The sequence below is a fragment of the Aquarana catesbeiana genome, linkage group LG12 (assembly GCF_042186555.1).
Source record: "Aquarana catesbeiana isolate 2022-GZ linkage group LG12, ASM4218655v1, whole genome shotgun sequence".
Lineage (NCBI taxonomy): Eukaryota > Metazoa > Chordata > Amphibia > Anura > Ranidae > Aquarana > Aquarana catesbeiana.
In genome coordinates this window covers 4237862-4260469 of record NC_133335.1, presented here as the reverse complement: position 1 = coordinate 4260469, position 22608 = coordinate 4237862, and the positions used below count along the sequence as shown (strand labels likewise).

At 46.1% G+C, this 22608-nt stretch overlaps 1 protein-coding gene across 1 annotated transcript in view; it reads left to right on the top strand.

Annotated features, from left to right (window-relative positions):
* Positions 1–22608, top strand: part of HELZ (helicase with zinc finger) — a gene marked incomplete in the record, with an annotated part of 94877 nt that overhangs the window by 28455 nt on the left and 43814 nt on the right. Inside the window, 2 exon segments of the mRNA XM_073607145.1 lie at positions 18336–18519; positions 18628–18856. Of these exon segments, the coding sequence (XP_073463246.1) occupies positions 18336–18519; positions 18628–18856 (413 nt within the window).

Below are 22608 nucleotides of genomic sequence, written 5' to 3'. Positions count from 1 at the left end.
CATCACTGAGATTGGAGCCTATCCAATCACTAGAGAGCGGTGACATCACTGAGATTGGAGCCTATCCATTCACTAGAGAGCGATGACATCACTGAGAATGCAGCCTATCCGTTCACTAGAGAGCGGTGACATCACTGAGAATACAGCCTATCCATTCACTAGAGACCTGAGACATAACTAGGAATGGAGCCTATCCGTTCACTAGAGACCTGAGACATAACTGAGAATACAGCCTATCCATCTACTAGAGACCTGGGGCATAACTAGGAATGCAGCCTATCCATTCACTAGAGACCTGAGACATAACTGAGAATACAGCCTATCCAATCACTAGAGACCTGAGACATAACTAGGAATGCAGCCTATCCATTCACTAGATACCTCAGACATAACTAGGAATGCAGCCTATCCATTCACTAGAGACCGGAGACATAACTAGGAATGCAGCCTATCCATTCACTAGAGACCGGAGACATAACTAGGAATGCAGCCTATCCATTCACTAGAGACCTGAGACATAACTAGGAATACAGCCTATCCATTCACTAGAGACCTGAGACATAACTAGGAATACAAAAAGAAAAAGGTTCCCCTGAGTGGATTTTTCCGGCACTTGCAAAGGTAATATATGTAAAATAGGAAGATACACGTGTATATGTATAATAGATAAAATAGTATTTCTGTTTATTCAAAACGTTCTAGTGTTAAAAACAATGCATACATTGGCAAACAACAACAACATGTACATTAAACATATTACAAAACGGTTGTAATATCTATTTCAGTTGGTAAGTGACAGGTGATGTTTAAATAGTGGAATTCTTTTTAAGCCCAACGCGTTTCGAGTACATTCTATTTCAGAGCCTATCCGTTCACTAGAGAGCGGAGACATAACTGAGAATACAGCCTATCCATTCACTAGAGACCTGAGACATAACTGAGAATACAGCCTATCCATTCACTAGAGACCTGAGACATAACTGAGAATACAGCCTATCCATTCACTAGAGACCTGAGACATAACTGAGAATGCAGCCTATCCATTCACTAGAGACCTGAGACATAACTAGGAATGCAGCCTATCCAATCACTAGAGACCTGAGACATAACTAGGAATGCAGCCTATCCATTCACTAGAGACCGGAGACATAACTAGGAATGCAGCCTATCCATTTACTAGAGACCTGAGACATAACTAGGAATACAGACTATCCATTCACTAGAGAGCGATGTCATCACTGAGAATGCAGCCTATCCATTCACCAGAGACCTCAGACATAACTAGGAATGCAGCCTATCCATTCACTAGAGACCTGAGACATAACTAGGAATGGAGCCTATCCATTCACTAGAGAGCGATGACGTCACTGAGAATGGAGCCTATCCATTCACCAGAGACCTAAGACATAACTAGGAATGCAGCCTATCCATTCACTAGAGACCTGAGACATAACTAGGAATGGAGCCTATCCATTCACTAGAGACCTGAGACATAACTGAGAATGCAGCCTATCCATTCACTAGAGAGCGATGACATCACTGAGAATGGAGCCTATCCATTCACCAGAGACCTAAGACATAACTAGGAATGCAGCCTATCCATTCACTAGAGACCTGAGACATAACTAGGAATGGAGCCTATCCATTCACTAGAGACCTGAGACATAACTGAGAATGCAGCCTATCCATTCACTAGAGAGCGATGACATCACTGAGAATGGAGCCTATCCATTCACCAGAGACCTAAGACATAACTAGGAATGCAGCCTATCCATTCACTAGAGACCTGAGACATAACTAGGAATGCAGCCTATCCATTCACTAGAGACCTGAGACATAACTAGGAATGTAGCCTATCCATTCACTAGAGAGCGATGACATCACTGAGAATGCAGCCTATCCAATCACTAGAGACCTCAGACATAACTAGGAATGCAGCCTATCCATTCACTAGAGAGTGATGACATCACTGAGAATGGAGCCTATCCATTCACCAGAGACCTAAGACATAACTAGGAATGCAGCCTATCCATTCACTAGAGACCTGAGACATAACTAGGAATGCAGCCTATCCATTCACTAGAGAGCGGTGACATGACTGAGAATGGAGCCTATCCAATCACTAGAGAGCGATGACATCACTGAGAATGGAGCCTATCCAATCACTAGAGAGCGATGACATCACTGAGATTGGAGCCTATCCATTCACTAGAGAGCGATGACATCACTGAGAATGCAGCCTATCCGTTCACTAGAGAGCGGTGACATCACTGAGAATGCAGCCTATCCATTCACTAGAGACTGGAGACATAACTAGGAATGCAGCCTATCCATCTACTAGAGACCTGGGGCATAACTAGGAATGCAGCCTATCCATTCACTAGAGACCTGAGACATAACTGAGAATACAGCCTATCCATTCACTAGAGACCTGAGACATAACTGAGAATACAGCCTATCCATTCACTAGAGACCTGAGACATAACTGAGAATGCAGCCTATCCATTCACTAGAGACCTGAGACATAACTAGGAATGCAGCCTATCCAATCACTAGAGACCTGAGACATAACTAGGAATGCAGCCTATCCAATCACTAGAGACCTGAGACATAACTAGGAATGCAGCCTATCCGTTCACTAGAGACTGGAGACATAACTAGGAATGCAGCCTATCCATTCACTAGAGACCGGAGACATAACTAGGAATGCAGTCTATCCATTTACTAGAGACCTGAGACATAACTAGGAATACAGACTATCCATTCACTAGAGAGCGATGTCATCACTGAGAATGCAGCCTATCCATTCACTAGAGAGCGATGACATCACTGAGAATGCAGCCTATCCAATCACTAGAGACCTCAGACATAACTAGGAATGCAGCCTATCCATTCACTAGAGAGTGATGACATCACTGAGAATGGAGCCTATCCATTCACCAGAGACCTAAGACATAACTAGGAATGCAGCCTATCCATTCACTAGAGACCTGAGACATAACTAGGAATGGAGCCTATCCATTCACTAGAGACCTGAGACGTAACTAGGAATGCAGCCTATCCATTCACTAGAGACCTGAGACATAACTAGGAATGCAGCCTATCCAATCACCAGAGACCTGAGACATAACTAGGAATGCAGCCTATCCATTCACTAGAGACCGGAGACATAACTAGGAATGCAGCCTATCCATTCACTAGAGAGCGGTGACATGACTGAGAATGGAGCCTATCCAATCACTAGAGAGCGATGACATCACTGAGAATGGAGCCTATCCAATCACTAGAGAGCGATGACATCACTGAGATTGGAGCCTATCCATTCACTAGAGAGCGATGACATCACTGAGAATGCAGCCTATCCGTTCACTAGAGAGCGGTGACATCACTGAGAATGCAGCCTATCCATTCACTAGAGACTGGAGACATAACTAGGAATGCAGCCTATCCATCTACTAGAGACCTGGGGCATAACTAGGAATGCAGCCTATCCATTCACTAGAGACCTGAGACATAACTGAGAATACAGCCTATCCATTCACTAGAGACCTGAGACATAACTGAGAATACAGCCTATCCATTCACTAGAGACCTGAGACATAACTGAGAATACAGCCTATCCATTCACTAGAGACCTGAGACATAACTGAGAATACAGCCTATCCATTCACTAGAGACCTGAGACATAACTAGGAATGCAGCCTATCCGTTCACTAGAGACTGGAGACATAACTAGGAATGCAGCCTATCCATTCACTAGAGACCGGAGACATAACTAGGAATGCAGCCTATCCATTTACTAGAGACCTGAGACATAACTAGGAATACAGACTATCCATTCACTAGAGAGCGGTGACATGACTGAGAATGGAGCCTATCCATTCACTAGAGAGCGGTGACATGACTGAGAATGGAGCCTATCCAATCACTAGAGAGCGATGACATCACTGAGAATGGAGCCTATCCAATCACTAGAGAGCGATGACATCACTGAGATTGGAGCCTATCCATTCACTAGAGAGCGATGACATCACTGAGAATGCAGCCTATCCGTTCACTAGAGAGCGGTGACATCACTGAGAATGCAGCCTATCCATTCACTAGAGACTGGAGACATAACTAGGAATGCAGCCTATCCATCTACTAGAGACCTGGGGCATAACTAGGAATGCAGCCTATCCATTCACTAGAGACCTGAGACATAACTGAGAATACAGCCTATCCATTCACTAGAGACCTGAGACATAACTGAGAATACAGCCTATCCATTCACTAGAGACCTGAGACATAACTAGGAATGCAGCCTATCCGTTCACTAGAGACTGGAGACATAACTAGGAATGCAGCCTATCCATTTACTAGAGACCGGAGACATAACTAGGAATACAGACTATCCATTCACTAGAGAGCGATGACATCACTGAGAATGGAGCCTATCCATTCACCAGAGACCTAAGACATAACTAGGAATGCAGCCTATCCATTCACTAGAGACCTGAGACATAACTAGGAATGCAGCCTATCCATTCACTAGAGACCTGAGACATAACTAGGAATGTAGCCTATCCATTCACTAGAGAGCGATGACATCACTGAGAATGCAGCCTATCCAATCACTAGAGACCTCAGACATAACTAGGAATGCAGCCTATCCATTCACTAGAGAGTGATGACATCACTGAGAATGGAGCCTATCCATTCACCAGAGACCTAAGACATAACTAGGAATGCAGCCTATCCATTCACTAGAGACCTGAGACATAACTAGGAATGCAGCCTATCCATTCACTAGAGAGCGGTGACATGACTGAGAATGGAGCCTATCCAATCACTAGAGAGCGATGACATCACTGAGAATGGAGCCTATCCAATCACTAGAGAGCGATGACATCACTGAGATTGGAGCCTATCCATTCACTAGAGAGCGATGACATCACTGAGAATGCAGCCTATCCGTTCACTAGAGAGCGGTGACATCACTGAGAATGCAGCCTATCCATTCACTAGAGACTGGAGACATAACTAGGAATGCAGCCTATCCATCTACTAGAGACCTGGGGCATAACTAGGAATGCAGCCTATCCATTCACTAGAGACCTGAGACATAACTGAGAATACAGCCTATCCATTCACTAGAGACCTGAGACATAACTGAGAATACAGCCTATCCATTCACTAGAGACCTGAGACATAACTGAGAATGCAGCCTATCCATTCACTAGAGACCTGAGACATAACTAGGAATGCAGCCTATCCAATCACTAGAGACCTGAGACATAACTAGGAATGCAGCCTATCCAATCACTAGAGACCTGAGACATAACTAGGAATGCAGCCTATCCGTTCACTAGAGACTGGAGACATAACTAGGAATGCAGCCTATCCATTCACTAGAGACCGGAGACATAACTAGGAATGCAGTCTATCCATTCACTAGAGACCGGAGACATAACTAGGAATACAGACTATCCATTCACTAGAGAGCGATGTCATCACTGAGAATGCAGCCTATCCATTCACTAGAGAGCGATGACATCACTGAGAATGCAGCCTATCCAATCACTAGAGACCTCAGACATAACTAGGAATGCAGCCTATCCATTCACTAGAGAGTGATGACATCACTGAGAATGGAGCCTATCCATTCACCAGAGACCTAAGACATAACTAGGAATGCAGCCTATCCATTCACTAGAGACCTGAGACATAACTAGGAATGGAGCCTATCCATTCACTAGAGACCTGAGACGTAACTAGGAATGCAGCCTATCCATTCACTAGAGACCTGAGACATAACTAGGAATGCAGCCTATCCAATCACCAGAGACCTGAGACATAACTAGGAATGCAGCCTATCCATTCACTAGAGACCGGAGACATAACTAGGAATGCAGCCTATCCATTCACTAGAGAGCGGTGACATGACTGAGAATGGAGCCTATCCAATCACTAGAGAGCGATGACATCACTGAGAATGGAGCCTATCCAATCACTAGAGAGCGATGACATCACTGAGATTGGAGCCTATCCATTCACTAGAGAGCGATGACATCACTGAGAATGCAGCCTATCCGTTCACTAGAGAGCGGTGACATCACTGAGAATGCAGCCTATCCATTCACTAGAGACTGGAGACATAACTAGGAATGCAGCCTATCCATCTACTAGAGACCTGGGGCATAACTAGGAATGCAGCCTATCCATTCACTAGAGACCTGAGACATAACTGAGAATACAGCCTATCCATTCACTAGAGACCTGAGACATAACTGAGAATACAGCCTATCCATTCACTAGAGACCTGAGACATAACTAGGAATGCAGCCTATCCGTTCACTAGAGACTGGAGACATAACTAGGAATGCAGCCTATCCATTCACTAGAGACCGGAGACATAACTAGGAATGCAGCCTATCCATTTACTAGAGACCTGAGACATAACTAGGAATACAGACTATCCATTCACTAGAGAGCGATGTCATCACTGAGAATGCAGCCTATCCATTCACTAGAGAGCGATGACATCACTGAGAATGCAGCCTATCCAATCACTAGAGACCTCAGACATAACTAGGAATGCAGCCTATCCATTCACTAGAGAGTGATGACATCACTGAGAATGGAGCCTATCCATTCACCAGAGACCTAAGACATAACTAGGAATGCAGCCTATCCATTCACTAGAGACCGGAGACATAACTAGGAATGCAGCCTATCCATTCACTAGAGAGCGGTGACATGACTGAGAATGGAGCCTATCCAATCACTAGAGGCCGAAGACATAACTAGGAATGCAGCCTATCCAATCACTAGAGAGCGATGACATCACTGAGAATGGAGCCTATCCAATCACTAGAGAGCGATGACATCACTGAGATTGGAGCCTATCCATTCACTAGAGAGCGATGACATCACTGAGAATGCAGCCTATCCCTTCACTAGAGAGCGGTGACTTCACTGAGAATGCAGCCTATCCATTCACTAGAGACCTGAGACATAACTAGGAATGCAGCCTATCCATCTACTAGAGACCTGGGGCATAACTAGGAATGCAGCCTATCCATTCACTAGAGACCTGAGACATAACTGAGAATACAGCCTATCCATTCACTAGAGACCTGAGACATAACTAGGAATGCAGCCTATCCATTCACTAGAGACCGGAGACATAACTAGGAATACAGCCTATCCATTCACTAGAGACCTGAGACATAACTGAGAATACAGCCTATCCATTCACTAGAGACCTGAGACATAACTAGGAATGCAGCCTATCCATTCACTAGAGACCGGAGACATAACTAGGAATGCAGCCTATCCATTCACTAGAGAGCGGTGACATGACTGAGAATGGAGCCTATCCAATCACTAGAGAGCGATGACATCACTGAGAATGGAGCCTATCCAATCACTAGAGACCGGAGACATAACTAGGAATGCAGCCTATCCATTCACTAGAGAGCAGTGACATCACTGAGATTGGAGCCTATCCAATCACTAGAGAGCGATGACATCACTGAGAATGGAGCCTATCCAATCACTAGAGACTGGAGACATAACTAGGAATGCAGCCTATCCAATCACTAGAGAGCGATGACATCACTGAGAATGCAGCCTATCCGTTCACTAGAGAACGGTGACATCACTGAGAATGCAGCCTATCCAATCACTAGAGACTGGAGACATAACTAGGAATGCAGCCTATCCATCTACTAGAGACCTGGGGCATAACTAGGAATGCAGCCTATCCATTCACTAGAGACCTAAGACATAACTAGGAATGGAGCCTATTCATTCACTAGAGACCTGAGACATAACTGAGAATGCAGCCTATCCATTCACTAGAGACCTGAGACATAACTAGGAATGTAGCATATCCATTCACTAGAGAGTGATGACATCACTGAGAATGGAGCCTATCCATTCACCAGAGACCTAAGACATAACTAGGAATGCAGCCTATCCATTCACTAGAGACCGGAGACATAACTAGGAATGCAGCCTATCCATTCACTAGAGAGCGGTGACATGACTGAGAATGGAGCCTATCCAATCACTAGAGAGCGATGACATCACTGAGAATGCAGCCTATCCATTCACTAGAGACCGGAGACATAACTAGGAATACAGACTATCCATTCACTAGAGAGCGATGTCATCACTGAGAATGCAGCCTATCCATTCACTAGAGAGCGATGACATCACTGAGAATGCAGCCTATCCAATCACTAGAGACCTCAGACATAACTAGGAATGCAGCCTATCCATTCACTAGAGAGTGATGACATCACTGAGAATGGAGCCTATCCATTCACCAGAGACCTAAGACATAACTAGGAATGCAGCCTATCCATTCACTAGAGACCTGAGACATAACTAGGAATGGAGCCTATCCATTCACTAGAGACCTGAGACATAACTGAGAATGCAGCCTATCCATTCACTAGAGACCTGAGACATAACTAGGAATGTAGCCTATCCATTCACTAGAGAGCGATGACATCACTGAGAATGCAGCCTATCCAATCACTAGAGACCTCAGACATAACTAGGAATGCAGCCTATCCATTCACTAGAGAGTGATGACATCACTGAGAATGGAGCCTATCCATTCACCAGAGACCTAAGACATAACTAGGAATGCAGCCTATCCATTCACTAGAGACCGGAGACATAACTAGGAATGCAGCCTATCCATTCACTAGGGAGCGGTGACATGACTGAGAATGGAGCCTATCCAATCACTAGAGACCAAAGACATAACTAGGAATGCAGCCTATCCAATCACTAGAGAGCGATGACATCACTGAGAATGGAGCCTATCCATTCACTAGAGAGCGATGACATCACTGAGAATGCAGCCTATCCCTTCACTAGAGAGCGGTGACATCACTGAGAATGCAGCCTATCCATTCACTAGAGACTGGAGACATAACTAGGAATGCAGCCTATCCATTCACTAGAGAGTGATGACATCACTGAGAATGGAGCCTATCCATTCACCAGAGACCTAAGACATAACTAGGAATGCAGCCTATCCATTCACTAGAGACCGGAGACATAACTAGGAATGCAGCCTATCCATTCACTAGAGAGCGGTGACATGACTGAGAATGGAGCCTATCCAATCACTAGAGAGCGATGACATCACTGAGAATGGAGCCTATCCAATCACTAGAGAGCGATGACATCACTGAGATTGGAGCCTATCCATTCACTAGAGAGCGATGACATCACTGAGAATGCAGCCTATCCGTTCACTAGAGACTGGAGACATAACTGAGAATACAGCCTATCCATTCACTAGAGACCTGAGACATAACTAGGAATGCAGCCTATCCATCTACTAGAGACCTGGGGCATAACTAGGAATGCAGCCTATCCATTCACTAGAGACCTGAGACATAACTGAGAATACAGCCTATCCATTCACTAGAGACCTGAGACATAACTAGGAATGCAGCCTATCCAATCACTAGAGACCTGAGACATAACTAGGAATGCAGCCTATCCAATCACTAGAGACCAGAGACATAACTAGGAATGTAGCCTATCCGTTCACTAGAGACTGGAGACATAACTAGGAATGCAGCCTATCCATTCACTAGAGACCGGAGACATAACTAGGAATGCAGCCTATCCATTCACTAGAGACCGGAGACATAACTAGGAATACAGACTATCCATTCACTAGAGAGCGATGTCATCACTGAGAATGCAGCCTATCCATTCACTAGAGAGCGATGACATCACTGAGAATGCAGCCTATCCAATCACTAGAGACCTCAGACATAACTAGGAATGCAGCCTATCCATTCACTAGAGAGTGATGACATCACTGAGAATGGAGCCTATCCATTCACCAGAGACCTAAGACATAACTAGGAATGCAGCCTATCCATTCACTAGAGACCGGAGACATAACTAGGAATGCAGCCTATCCATTCACTAGAGACATAACTAGGAATGCAGCCTATCCATTCACTAGAGACCGGAGACATAACTAGGAATGTAGCTTATCCGTTCACTAGAGACCGGAGACATAACTAGGAATGCAGCCTATCCATTTACTAGAGACCTGAGACATAACTAGGAATACAGCCTATCCATTCACTAGAGAGCGATGTCATCACTGAGAATGCAGCCTATCCATTCACTAGAGAGCGATGACATCACTGAGAATGGAGCCTATCCATTTGCTAGAGACCGGAGACATAACTAGGAATGCAGCCTATCCATTCACTAGAGAGCGATGTCATCACTGAGAATGCAGCCTATCCATTCACTAGAGAGCGATGACATCACTGAGAATGCAGCCTATCCAATCACTAGAGACCTGAGACATAACTAGGAATGCAGCCTATCCATTCACTAGAGACCTCAGACATAACTAGGAATGCAGCCTATCCATTCACTAGAGAGTGATGACATCACTGAGAATGGAGCCTATCCATTCACCAGAGACCTAAGACATAACTAGGAATGCAGCCTATCCATTCACTAGAGACCGGAGACATAACTAGGAATGCAGCCTATCCATTCACTAGAGACCGGAGACATAACTAGGAATGCAGCCTATCCATTCACTAGAGAGCGGTGACATGACTGAGATTGGAGCCTATCCATTCACTAGAGAGCGATGACATCACTGAGATTGGAGCCTATCCATTCACTAGAGAGCGATGACATCACTGAGAATGCAGCCTATCCGTTCACTAGAGAGCGGTGACATCACTGAGAATGCAGCCTATCCAATCACTAGAGAGCGGTGACATCACTGAGAATGCAGCCTATCCATTCACTAGAAAGCGATGACATCACTGAGAGTGCAGCCTATCCAATCACTAGAGAGCTATGACATCACTGAGAATGCAGCCAATCTATCTATTTTTTTACTAGCAATGGTGTAGATCAGCAATTTTTAGCGGGACTGTGACATTGCGGTGGAAAGATCGGACACTTTTTCTTTCTCGAACATCACGGGACACAGAGCCACAGTAATTACTGATGGGTTATATAGGTATCACTGGTGATTGGACACTGGCACACCCTATCAGGAAGTTCAACCCCCTATATAATCCCTCCCCCTTGCAGGGATACCTCAGTTTTTACGCCAGTGTCTTAGGTGATGGACGTGTAAAGATGTCCTGTGCTGAGCTCCAAAGGGAATATCCTAAGATCCTATACTGGGGCAAGCCAGGCGAACCGGATCCATTCAAAGTGTCTTTTCATGGCCGAATTGAATGGTACCCGGGCCTCGTGTCCGAAGAAACGAGGTTTTACCCGTAATGCTTCTCTTTTTAGAGAGCTGGACCCCGCAGATCAGAAAATGGCTTTAAACTTCCTAATTTCTGGCGAGGTGCTTTACGGTCCCAGAACTGTTGGATCCCCCTACTGATGGGGGCCCCAGTCTCTGATGGTTTTTTCAAACGGAGCCCACCGTGAGAGGTGAAGATTGGGTCTGTGTAAACAGCACCCTGCGGCTGGATAAGGTAAGAGGAGATTCCACAGAATTTTTGAGTTCTAGTGGCTTTTCTCCTTTAAGGTAAATGCATGCTATGCCTATTGTGACCACCGGGGGCTGCCAAGAGCACAAACCTACACATGCTGAATGTCTGTCTCAGGTGTTGTAATCGCTGTGTATGTCCCAGCGTATCAAGCAGGCTGCAAGCAGGTAAGGTGGATGGGGGGATTTCTCATGTTTGAATGTTCCCCCCCAGGCTAGAGAGGGGCCACAGGGGTCTAGAAAGTGGTTATACCACCCGGGCTCTGTGGCCTAATGGCCACCATCTCTGAAGATAGCCGTTCAGGCAAATCTTGTTACCAGTCTCCCTCCTCCCCCCCCCCCCATCCCCAGCCTTTTCTCCAGAGCATGACAGGAGAGTCGGCAGTGCGGGAAGCGCTCGTTTTTTTCAAAACTCGAGGGGGGGGGGGGGCGGTAGAGGAGGGGGCGGGATGTCAGCACAGAGTGTTTAGACTCCCACTCAGGCCAGCTGCAGGCTATTAAAGGCACTCTGTACAGGTGCACTCAGCCTTCTGAGAGACACAGAGCTGACGGTCGCATGTAAGGTGGGACACAGGCATTCTCCTAGGCAGCATTTACTGAAGTAACACCAGACTGAGCATTGGGTAGCAAGGCTTTTAGCCAGACTACATCGCTCAGCGGACAGTGTTCATTTGTATACCTCACACCTTGTTGCTTTGCACTATGGGTAGAAGAGGTTCAAGCACCCCAGGAACCAGAGACACTAGGGGATCTCGTTCAGGTTCTGAGGGCCCCCTGTCGGCAGCATCCTTCCCCCCTAAAGATGGGCCAGGGACGGCTAGCCAGGGAGAGCCATCGGGGTCAGGGGCTACACCTGCTTCTGGCACTTCAGCCCCTGTATATATTACACAAGAGGTTTTTTCCTCAACCATTAATGGTCTAGAGGAAAGATTAATGGCCGTGATTACGTCTTCACTCAGTGGAAGAAAACGCACTAGGCTTTCCTCTGTTCCCCAAGACCCTCAGACAGAGGAGCTCTGGGATAAAGGAGATGAATCCCTTTCAGAGGATCGGGATGGGATGGATGATTCCTCTTCGGAGGATTCAGGTGGAGAGGGACCCTCTGCGACTTCCCAAGAGGAGAAAGTCTTAGTGCAGATCCTCACTGGATTGGTCCGCTCCACATTTAAGTTGCCCATACCTGAAACTGCTAAATAATCCTCTTCTGCTTTGGGGTCACTGAAACCTTTCCAAGCAGCACATGCTTTTCCTGTTCATACTTTACTTGAAAAGCTTATTTATTCTGAGTGGGATCACCCAGACAAACGTTTTTTTCCGCCGAGAAAGTTTTCAACACTTTATCCGATGGAAGAAAAGTTTATTAAAATGTGGGGAATTCCGGCTATTGATGCCGCCATTTCCTCAATAAATAATAGCCTGACTTGTCCTGTAGACAATGCTCAGATGCTCAGGGATCCTGTAGATAAAAGGATGGAATCCCTATTGAAGGATGTTTTCTCCTTAGCAGGATCAGTGGCCCAACCTGCAATAGCAGCGATTGGAGTCTGTCAATACTTAAGAGACCATGTTAAGCAGGTCATCAAAGTATTACCTGAACAGCAGGCCCAGGGGTTTGCTAACCTTCCAGCGGCCTTATGCTTTGTGGTTGACGCCATTAGAGATTCTATCGTGCAAACCTCCCGTCTTTCACTGGGGTTGGTGCATATACGTAGAATCCTATGGTTGAAAAATTGGTCAGCCGAAGCACCATGTAAGAAGCTACTGGCTGGGTTTCCATTTCGTGGTGCAAGGTTGTTTGGAGAGGACTTGGATAACTATATCAAGAGAATCTCTTGTGGGAAAAGCACTCTCTTACCTGTCAAGAAGAAGAGTAAGCGTCCCTCTTTCAAACGGACTCTTTCCCCAGCGCCGGGGGCTTCAGCCTCCAGGCAGTCTCGACGGCCGCCTCCATCGGGGTCCAGAGACAAGAGTCAACCCCAGGGACAAAAGAAGTCCTGGGGAAAGAAGCCTACTAGGCAAAACACTAAGACCTCTGCATGAGGGGGCGCCCCCGCTCACTCGAGTGGGGGGAAGACTGCGACAATTCTCAGAGCTCTGGCAGGAGGACTTCCAGGACAGATGGGTAGTCTCCACGGTAACCTTAGGGTACAAGCTGGAGTTTCAGGAATTCCCTTCTCCTCGGTTCCTCAGATCAAATGTTCCCAGAGACCCAGAGAAGAAGCAGTCGCTCCTTCTAGCGTTAGAGCGACTTTTGTCGCAGGAGGTCATTATGATAGTTCCCGCAAAGGACCAGGGATTGGGCTTCTATTCCAACCTTTTTACGGTCCAAAAGCCAAATGGGGATGTCAGGCCCATTTTGGACTTAAGGGATCTGAACCGATTCCTAAGGATTCAATCCTTCCGCATGGAATCAATTCGAACAGTAGTTCCCACCCTGCAGGGAGGAGAATTTCTGGCATCAATAGACATCAGAGATGCATATCTGCATGTGCCCATTTTTCCTGCTCATCAGAAGTTTCTGCGCTTCGAGGTAGGAGGGCGCCATTTCCAGTTTATGGCTCTGCCCTTTGGGATAGCCACTGCACCTCGAGTGTTCACAAAGATCTTGGCTCCTCCTCTGGCCAGATTAAGGGCTCAGGGTATAGCTGTCATAGCATACCTAGACGACCTGCTCTTGATAGACCGGTCGGTAGCCTCTTTGAATGGAAACTTGAGGACCACGGTCAGGTATCTAGAACACCTGGGTTGGATCCTCAACTTAGAAAAGTCTTTCCTAAAACCAGTAAGAAGACTGGAATATTTAGGTCTGATTATACATACAAGCCAGGAGAAAATATTTCTACCCCAGGCAAAGATCACTGCTTTGAGAGAGCTGATTCTGACAGTAAGGACCAAGAAGGGTCCCTCAGTCCGCCTTTGTATGAGGCTACTAGGGAAGATGGTGTCTTCATTCGAAGCAGTTCCCTATGCTCAGTTTCACTCAAGAATGCTGCAACACAGTATTCTGTCGACCTGGAACAAGAAGGTTCAGGCATTAGACTTTCCGATGCACCTGTCGCATGCGGTGCGTCAGAGCCTCAATTGGTGGCTCATACCCGAAAACCTGCAGAAGGGGAAATCCTTTCTACCGGTTACCTGGACGGTGCTAACAACAGATGCCAGTCTGTCAGGTTGGGGAGCAGTTCTGGAACAGGCTGCGGTCCAAGGAGTATGGTCCAAGACAGAGAGGACCTTACCCATCAACATTCTGGAGATCCGGGCGATACATCTAGCTCTAAAAGCCTGGACTATCAGGCTACAGGGTTGTCCGGTCAGGATCCAGTCCGACAATGCCACAGCAGTGGCTTATGTCAATCATCAGGGAGGCACCCGGAGCCGAGCTGCTCAAAAAGAGGTGAACCAGATCTTAGTCTGGGCAGAGATGCATGTGCCATGCATATCGGCAGTTTTCATCCCGGGAATAGAGAATTGGCAGGCGGACTATCTAAGTCGCCAGCAGTTACTTCCAGGGGAATGGTCTCTGCATCCCGACGTCTTTTGGGCCATATGCCAAAGATGGGGGGTTCCAGATGTAGATCTTTTGCATCCCGATTCAACAAAAAGATAGACAGATTTGTGGCAAGGACAAAAGATCCTCTTGCATGCGGGACGGATGCGTTGGTGATTCCGTGGCATCGGTTCTCACTGATTTACGCATTCCCGCCTATTCTGCTACTACCACGACTCCTTCGCAGGATCAGGCAGGAAAGGAAGTCGGTACTTCTGGTGGCCCCCGCTTGGCCCAGAAGGACTTGGTATGCAGAAATAGTAAGGATGACGGTAGGTTCCCCGTGGACCCTACCGGTACGCCCAGACCTGTTATCTCAAGGTCCAGTGTTCCATCCTGCCTTACAAACACTAAATTTGACGGTTTGGCTATTGAGACCCACGTTCTGAAGAGTTGTGGGCTCTCAGGTCCTGTCATATCTACCTTGATTAATGCAAGGAAGCCAGCTTCCAGGATGATTTATCATAGAGTCTGGAAAGCTTATATAACCTGGTGTGAATCCAGAGGTTGGCATCCCAGGAAATATGTCATAGGTAGAATCCTTGATTTTCTACAGATGGGATTAGAGATGAAGCTGGCCTTGAGTACCATCAAGGGCCAGGTCTCTGCTTTATCAGTATTATTTCAGCGGCCACTTGCTTCGCATTCTTTGGTCCGAAACTTTATGCAGGGGGTGATGCGTCTTAATCCTCCGGTTAAAGCGCCCCTAAACCCCTGAGACTTGAATTTGGTCCTGGCTGTGTTACAGAAACGGCCTTTTGAACCAATAAGTCAGATTCCTTTGGTCTTGTTGACAAGGAAATTAATTTTTCTGGTGGCCATCTCTTCTGCTAGAAGAGTATCAGAATTAGCAGCTCTTTCCTGTAAGGAGCCTTATTTGATTATACACAAGGATAGAGTGGTACTACGCCCTCATCCTAGTTTTTTACCGAAGGTGGTTTCTGATTTTCATTTAAACCAAGACATTGTTCTACCTTCCTTTTTTCCAGATCCCTGTTCTCCGGAAGAGAGATCTCTACATTCGTTGGATGTAGTAAGAGCAGTTAAGGCCTATCTAGGGGCAACTACTCAGATCTGCAAGACGGATGTTTTGTTTGTGCTGCCAGAGGGTCCCAATAGAGGACAGGCAGCGTCAAAAGCTACCATTTCTAAATGGATTCGACAGTTGATCATTCAAGCTTACGGTTTGAAACAGAAGATTCCTCCGTTTCAGATCAGGGCACATTCCACAAGGGCTATTGGTGCTTCTTGGGCAGTGCATCACCGGGCCTCTATGGCTCAAATCTGCAAGGCCGCAACCTGGTCTTCAGTTCATACATTCACCAGATTCTATCAGGTGGATGTGAGAAGGCAGGAGGATATCGCCTTTGGGCGTAGTGTGCTGCAGGCAGCAGTACAGGGTCCTCAGGTCTGATTGCACCCTACTTGGTCGTGGTTCCCCCCCCCTCAGGTAGCATTGCTCTGGGACATCCCATCAGTAATTACTGTGGCTCTGTGTCCCGTGATGTTCGAGAAAGAAAATAGGATTTTTTAAAACAGCTTACCTGTAAAATCCTTTTCTTTCGAAGGACATCACGGGACACAGAGGTCCCACCCCTCTTCTAATACACTATATTGCTTGGCTACAAAACTGAGGTATCCCTGCAAGGGGGAGGGATTATATAGGGGGTTGAACTTCCTGATAGGGTGTGCCAGTGTCCAATCACCAGTGATACCTATATAACCCATCAGTAATTACTGTGGCTCTGTGTCCCGTGATGTCCTTCGAAAGAAAAGGATTTTACAGGTAAGCTGTTTTAAAAAATCCTATTTTTTGGGACCGTTGATGTTTATATAGCCATCAGTGCTATAAAAATGCACTGATTACTGCATAAATGTCACCGACAGGGAAGGGGTTATCACCGGGGGGCAATTAAGGGGTTAAATGTGTTCCCTGGGTGGTGTTTCTAACTGTGGGGGAAGAGGACTGAATGGAGGAGGAGAGAGATCGCTGTTCCACTGAGAATACAGCCTATCCATTCACTCGAGAGATCGATGACATCACTGAGAATGCAGCCTATCCATTCACTAGAAAGCGATGACATCACTGAGAATGCAGCCTATCCATTCACTAGAGAGCGGTGACATCACTGAGAATGGAGCCTATCCATTCACTAGAGAGCGATGACATCACTGAGAATGCAGCCTATCCAATCACTAGAGAGCGATGACATCACTGAGAATGCAGCCTATCCATTCACTAGAGAGCAGTGACATCACTGAGAATGGAGCCTATCCATTCACTAGAGAGCGATGACATCACTGAGAATGCAGCCTATCCAATCACTAGAGAGCGATGACATCACTGAGAATGGAGCCTATCCATTCACTAGAGACAGGTGACATCACTGAGAATGGAGCCTATCCAATCACTAGAGAGCGGTGATATCACTGAGAATGGAGCCTATCCATTCACTAGAGAGCGGTGATATCACTGAGAATGGAGCCTATCCAATCACTAGAGAGCGGTGATATCACTGAGAATGGAGCCTATCCAATCACTAGAGAGCGGTGATATCACTGAGAATGGAGCCTATCCAATCACTAGAGAGCGATGACATCACTGAGAATGGAGCCTTCAAACCCAATCACTAAAATCCAATAGAAGATTTAACATGGGAATGTCTTTTCAAAAGTAATTTTTTATTTATTTTTAAATTCTTTTTATAGGTTTTCTGAAAAAATTGTACAATTCAGAGGCTTTGGCCATTCCCCGGTTCAAACAGCACAAAACAATCAAAAAGAAAAAAACACACATCTACTCCAATGAACCCCGCAGGATGAAACCTGCGTAAAAAAGAGTTTCTCCGTTCTTTTCCGGCTCGCTCTTCCAATTATTGGGTTTCAAAAGTCATTTTCAGTCTTTTTTAAATCTGCAGTTTTCATTACAATGGTCCTTGGTGTTCCTCCTGTGAGGTCCTTGATCTGACACTTCTGTTATAGGATGACATTGTTGTGTCTCCCATTTGTCCTCCTGCATTGTCACCGGGACTTTTGGTGGAGACTACAAGTGTCCACACATTTTACACAGACGTGGACCTCTGTTGGCCCTCATAGGGAAATCCCATGCAGACTTGGCTTGAATGTAAATGCATGTAGATATCAAGTGCTTGCAGGATATCGGCAGCACTGAGATCTAACAAAAGATAAAAGTGGAAACCTATTGACCAGGAGCTGCTTGTTCTTTCTATATATCTTTCTTTTATGTGGTGAACCTCTCTCTCTCTCTCTCTCCTCCCCAAGGTGTTTGAGGTGGTTGAACGTGTGGAGGAGTTGAGGCGGAAGTGGCCGGTGGCGTGGGGGAAGCTGGACGATGGCAGCATTGGTGTGGTAACGCCGTACGCAGATCAGGTGTTCAGGATCCGAGCTGAACTGCGAAAGAAACGCTTGTCGGAAGTCAGCGTGGAGAGAGTCCTGAATGTCCAGGGTAGGCGTCATCTCCATCGTTCTTCCATTCTGCCCAAACCAGACGTTCATGTTGTTCTAGAAGGACCAGGGAATGGAAGGTTGATGGTTTTTGTGTTTGTTTCCCCAGGGAAGCAGTTCAGAGTCTTATTCCTGAGCACAGTGAGGACTCGGCACACCTGTAAACACAAGCAGACCCCCATCAAACGCAAAGAGCAGCTGCTGGAGGATTCCACCGAAGACCTAGACTACGGCTTCCTGTCCAACTACAAACTCCTGAACACTGCCATCACTCGGGCCCAGTCCCTGGTGGCTGTAGTAGGAGACCCCATTGCATTGTGCTCCATCGGAAGATGCAGGTAGGTTGTTTTATGGATCTCTCTTCCATTTGTGGGAAGATGATTGTAACCTGCTTGTGCATGAAGGGTGTTTTTAGTATTGCTCATGTCAGACAAATGTTTGGGGACCCCATTCAGCCATCTACAACCATCAGGCCTTTGTCACTTTATTGTAAGCTAAACAGTTAGTAGGCTTTAATTACCTAGCTCATGGGTCAGTATATATAAGTATTTAAAAGGTTATGGATACTTAAAGCTAAATTCCTGGCAACTTTGTAAAAAGTGAAGGCACACTATGAGTTAAAGGATATGTAAAGGTTAGTTTAAAAAAAAAAAAAAAAAAAAACCCAAACGAATATATATCATACTTGCCTTCTCTGTGCAGTTGGTTTTGCATAGAGTGGTCCCGATCCTCCCATTCTGGGGTCCCTCAATGGTGCTCCTGGCTCCTTCTCTTCTGGAGTGCCCCGTTGGAGAGCCACTCTCCCTCGGGGCACTCGTATGGGCGTGCTCCTGTGTCCTGCTGCTTCGTCCATTGACACAGACAGCAGGACTCGGCCCCGCCCCTAGGCTCCCATGTCATTGGATTTGATTGACAGCAGCGGGAGGCATCTACTGGAGCTGGTGTGCTTGTCCCCGTCACTGGAAAGATCAGGTTCAGGTAAGTAAAAGGGGGGCTCTGGGGGGAGCTGCATCACAGGAGGATTTTCATCTTAATGCATGGAATGGAGCCTCGAGGGTTTACAACTCCTTTAAGTCCAATTTGGTGCATGTCACCTCCAGGATTTATCTCTGTTACATGTTTGTTGCACTTCCAGAGGACACACTCCACCTATGCCCACCCCTCCCCTCTGCTGCCCATTCACAGCAGCCCTTGTATTTTGTGAATGAGTTTGCATGTTACAAAGGCTTCTGTGAATGGCAGAAGGAGGGGTGGGCATAGCTGTTGTGTGTGTGTGCTTTTTTCCTATCTCCATAGCAGTTCCAGCGACACTGCTCTTGAAGGAAAAAAAACCTTGGCAAATCAGGTCGGAGCCGCTGTACTAACAATCCGACATTAGTACAGCAATCTCCCCTGCTGAGCTATTGTGTTCTGATGGGGGGGGGGATGCTAATGTGAAAGGGGGGCAAAAAATTGAGCCCTGGGCAGTTTTAAGTCATATTGTGCCAGTATACATCACATACTAGCATATTATGACAGACTTGCCTGAAACCGAAGTCCTCCAGCGGCGCACTGTCACTGCTGTAGGCGCTTTCTCCTTCTGGTCTTCCTTCCGGGTTTATAGGCTTTGGTGGTATTAATGGCCGAGTTGTGTGATGGCTTCACTGCGGGAGTCACTGTTTATGGTACGGCACTGAAGGGATGCCAGGGGTTTGCTGTTCCTTTCACACTGAGGCGGTTTTCAGGCGTTTTAGCGCTAGAAATAGCGCCTGAAAACCGCGTACCATTCATTTAAGTGTGTCTTTTCACACTGGGGCGGTGCACTTGCAGGACAATAGGAAAAATCCTGCAAGCAGCATCTTTGGGGCAGTTACAGCGCTCCTAAAATGCTCTGCCCATTGAAATAAATGGGCACCTAAAAAGCGCTTCAGAAGCGCCGCAACACGGGTGCTTTTAACCCCTTTGGCCGCTGGGGGGGGTTGAAAGCGCCCTGCTAGCAGCCGAAAAGCACCATTTAAACAGCGGTAAAGCTCCGCTAAAAGGAGCCGCGCTTTACCGCTAATGCTCGGGCGGCCCCAGTGTGAAAGGTGTCTCGGAACGCATGCATCGGTGGCGTCACCGGCTGCATCTAAAGTCAATATCTCCTAAACGGTTCACATATAGGAGATACTTACTGTACCTATAGGTAAGCCTTATAATAGGTATAAAATCAACCAATGGAGTTTACTCCCACTTTAAAGCGTTTCCAGGGTCCAGATGTACAATCCTATTCAGATCAGCATTTCAGGGTCATGTTCACTTGTGTTGTACCGCATGCGGTGAGGATTGGATTTATCAGCAGTGTGTTCTGAGCCATTCTTCTTTTACCAGCCGAGGCTAATTGGAGTCTGGAGAACAAGGTAGTTAGGCGGGGAATGTGCGGCTGGTCATGTAAACAAATCATTTGCAGAGACGGATCTTCTCCATCAGAAGCGGCACGGCGGTGAGATCAGACGGGCGGAACGGGCCGCTGCCTTCTCCCTTCTAATCTTCTCTGATGACGCTTTGCCGGGTGTCATAGCAGAACTCGCTCTATTTCAAGGGAAGACCGGGAACATTTATTCAGCGCTTGCAGCTGACATCACCGGACGTCACAGAATTGGCGGAGGCGGAAAGGCCGCTTATTGTGAATCAATGCAGAGAATAGAAGATGCCGGGAAGGAGATTTGGCTCATTACTGGAATTATTGCGGGAGAGCCGTTTGCAGCGTGGATTTCTCATGGTATTCCATATTTTCACAGTCGTATTTCAGATACAGATCCATGCGGCAAAGCCTTCCTAAAACAGAAGCTGGTCACACGTCTCTTCCCATCCCATAATGACACACGGAATAACTTCTATTTTAAGAAGACTTTACTGTAATCCACACTGATTTGGTTCCTTAACCACTCAAACCCCCTTCCTAACCAGACCAATTTTCAGCTTTCAGCGCTCTCACATTTTGAATGACAATTACTCAGTCATGCAACACTGTACCTATATGAAATTTTTGTCCTTTTTTTTTTTCACACAAATAGAACTTTCTTTTGGTGCTATTTGATCACCGCTGGGTTTTTTATTTTTTGCGCTATAAAAGAAAAAAGATTGAAAATTCTGTAAAAAAAAAAAATGCATTTTACTTTGTTTATGTTTATAAAATTTTGCAAATTAGTAATTTTTCTTCATAAATTTTGGCCAAAATGTATACCGCTACATATCTTTGGTAAAAATAACCCAAATCGGTGTATATTATTTGGTCTTTGTGAAAGTTATAGAGTCTACAATCTATGGTGCCAATCTTTGAAAATTGATCACACCTGAAATACTGACGGCCTATCTCATTTCTTGAGACCCTAACATGCCAGGAAAGTACAAATACCCCCCAAATGACCCCTTTTTGGAAAGTAGACATTCCAAGGTGTTTAGTAAGAGGCATGGTGAGTTTTTTGAAGTTGTAATTTTTTTCCCACAATACTTTGCAAAATCAAGATGATGATTTTTTTTTTTTTTTCACAAAATTGTTAAATGAAAGCTGATATCAGCCAATTACAGCTGATCATGTGATGTAAGCAGAGCCGGTAATCGGCTATTTTTTCTCCTCATGCTGGTAGCGTGAGGAGAAAAAGCCGATCATCTGCGGCTGTAAGAGGGACATCAGTCCCGATCGTGGAGAGCTTCTGTGCCACCTACCAGTGCCCACAATGTCACCCATCAGTGCCACCCATCAGTGCCCACAATGTCACCCATCAGTGCCACCTACCAGTGCCCACAATGTCACCCATCAGTGCCACCTATCAGTGCCCACAATGTCGCCCATCAGTGCCACCCATCAGTGCCCACAATGTCACCCATCAGTGCCACCCATCAGTGCCCATTAGTGACACTTACCAGTGCCCATCATTGACATCTATCAGTGCCTTCTTATCTGTGCCTATCATTGCAGCCTCATCAGTGAATATCAATGAAGGAGAAAAATTACCCGTTTGCAAAATTTTATAACAAACTATGAAACGTGTTTTTTTTTCAAAAAATTCATTTTTTTTGTCTGCTTAGCAAAAAATAAAAACCCCAGTGGTGATTAAATACCACCAAA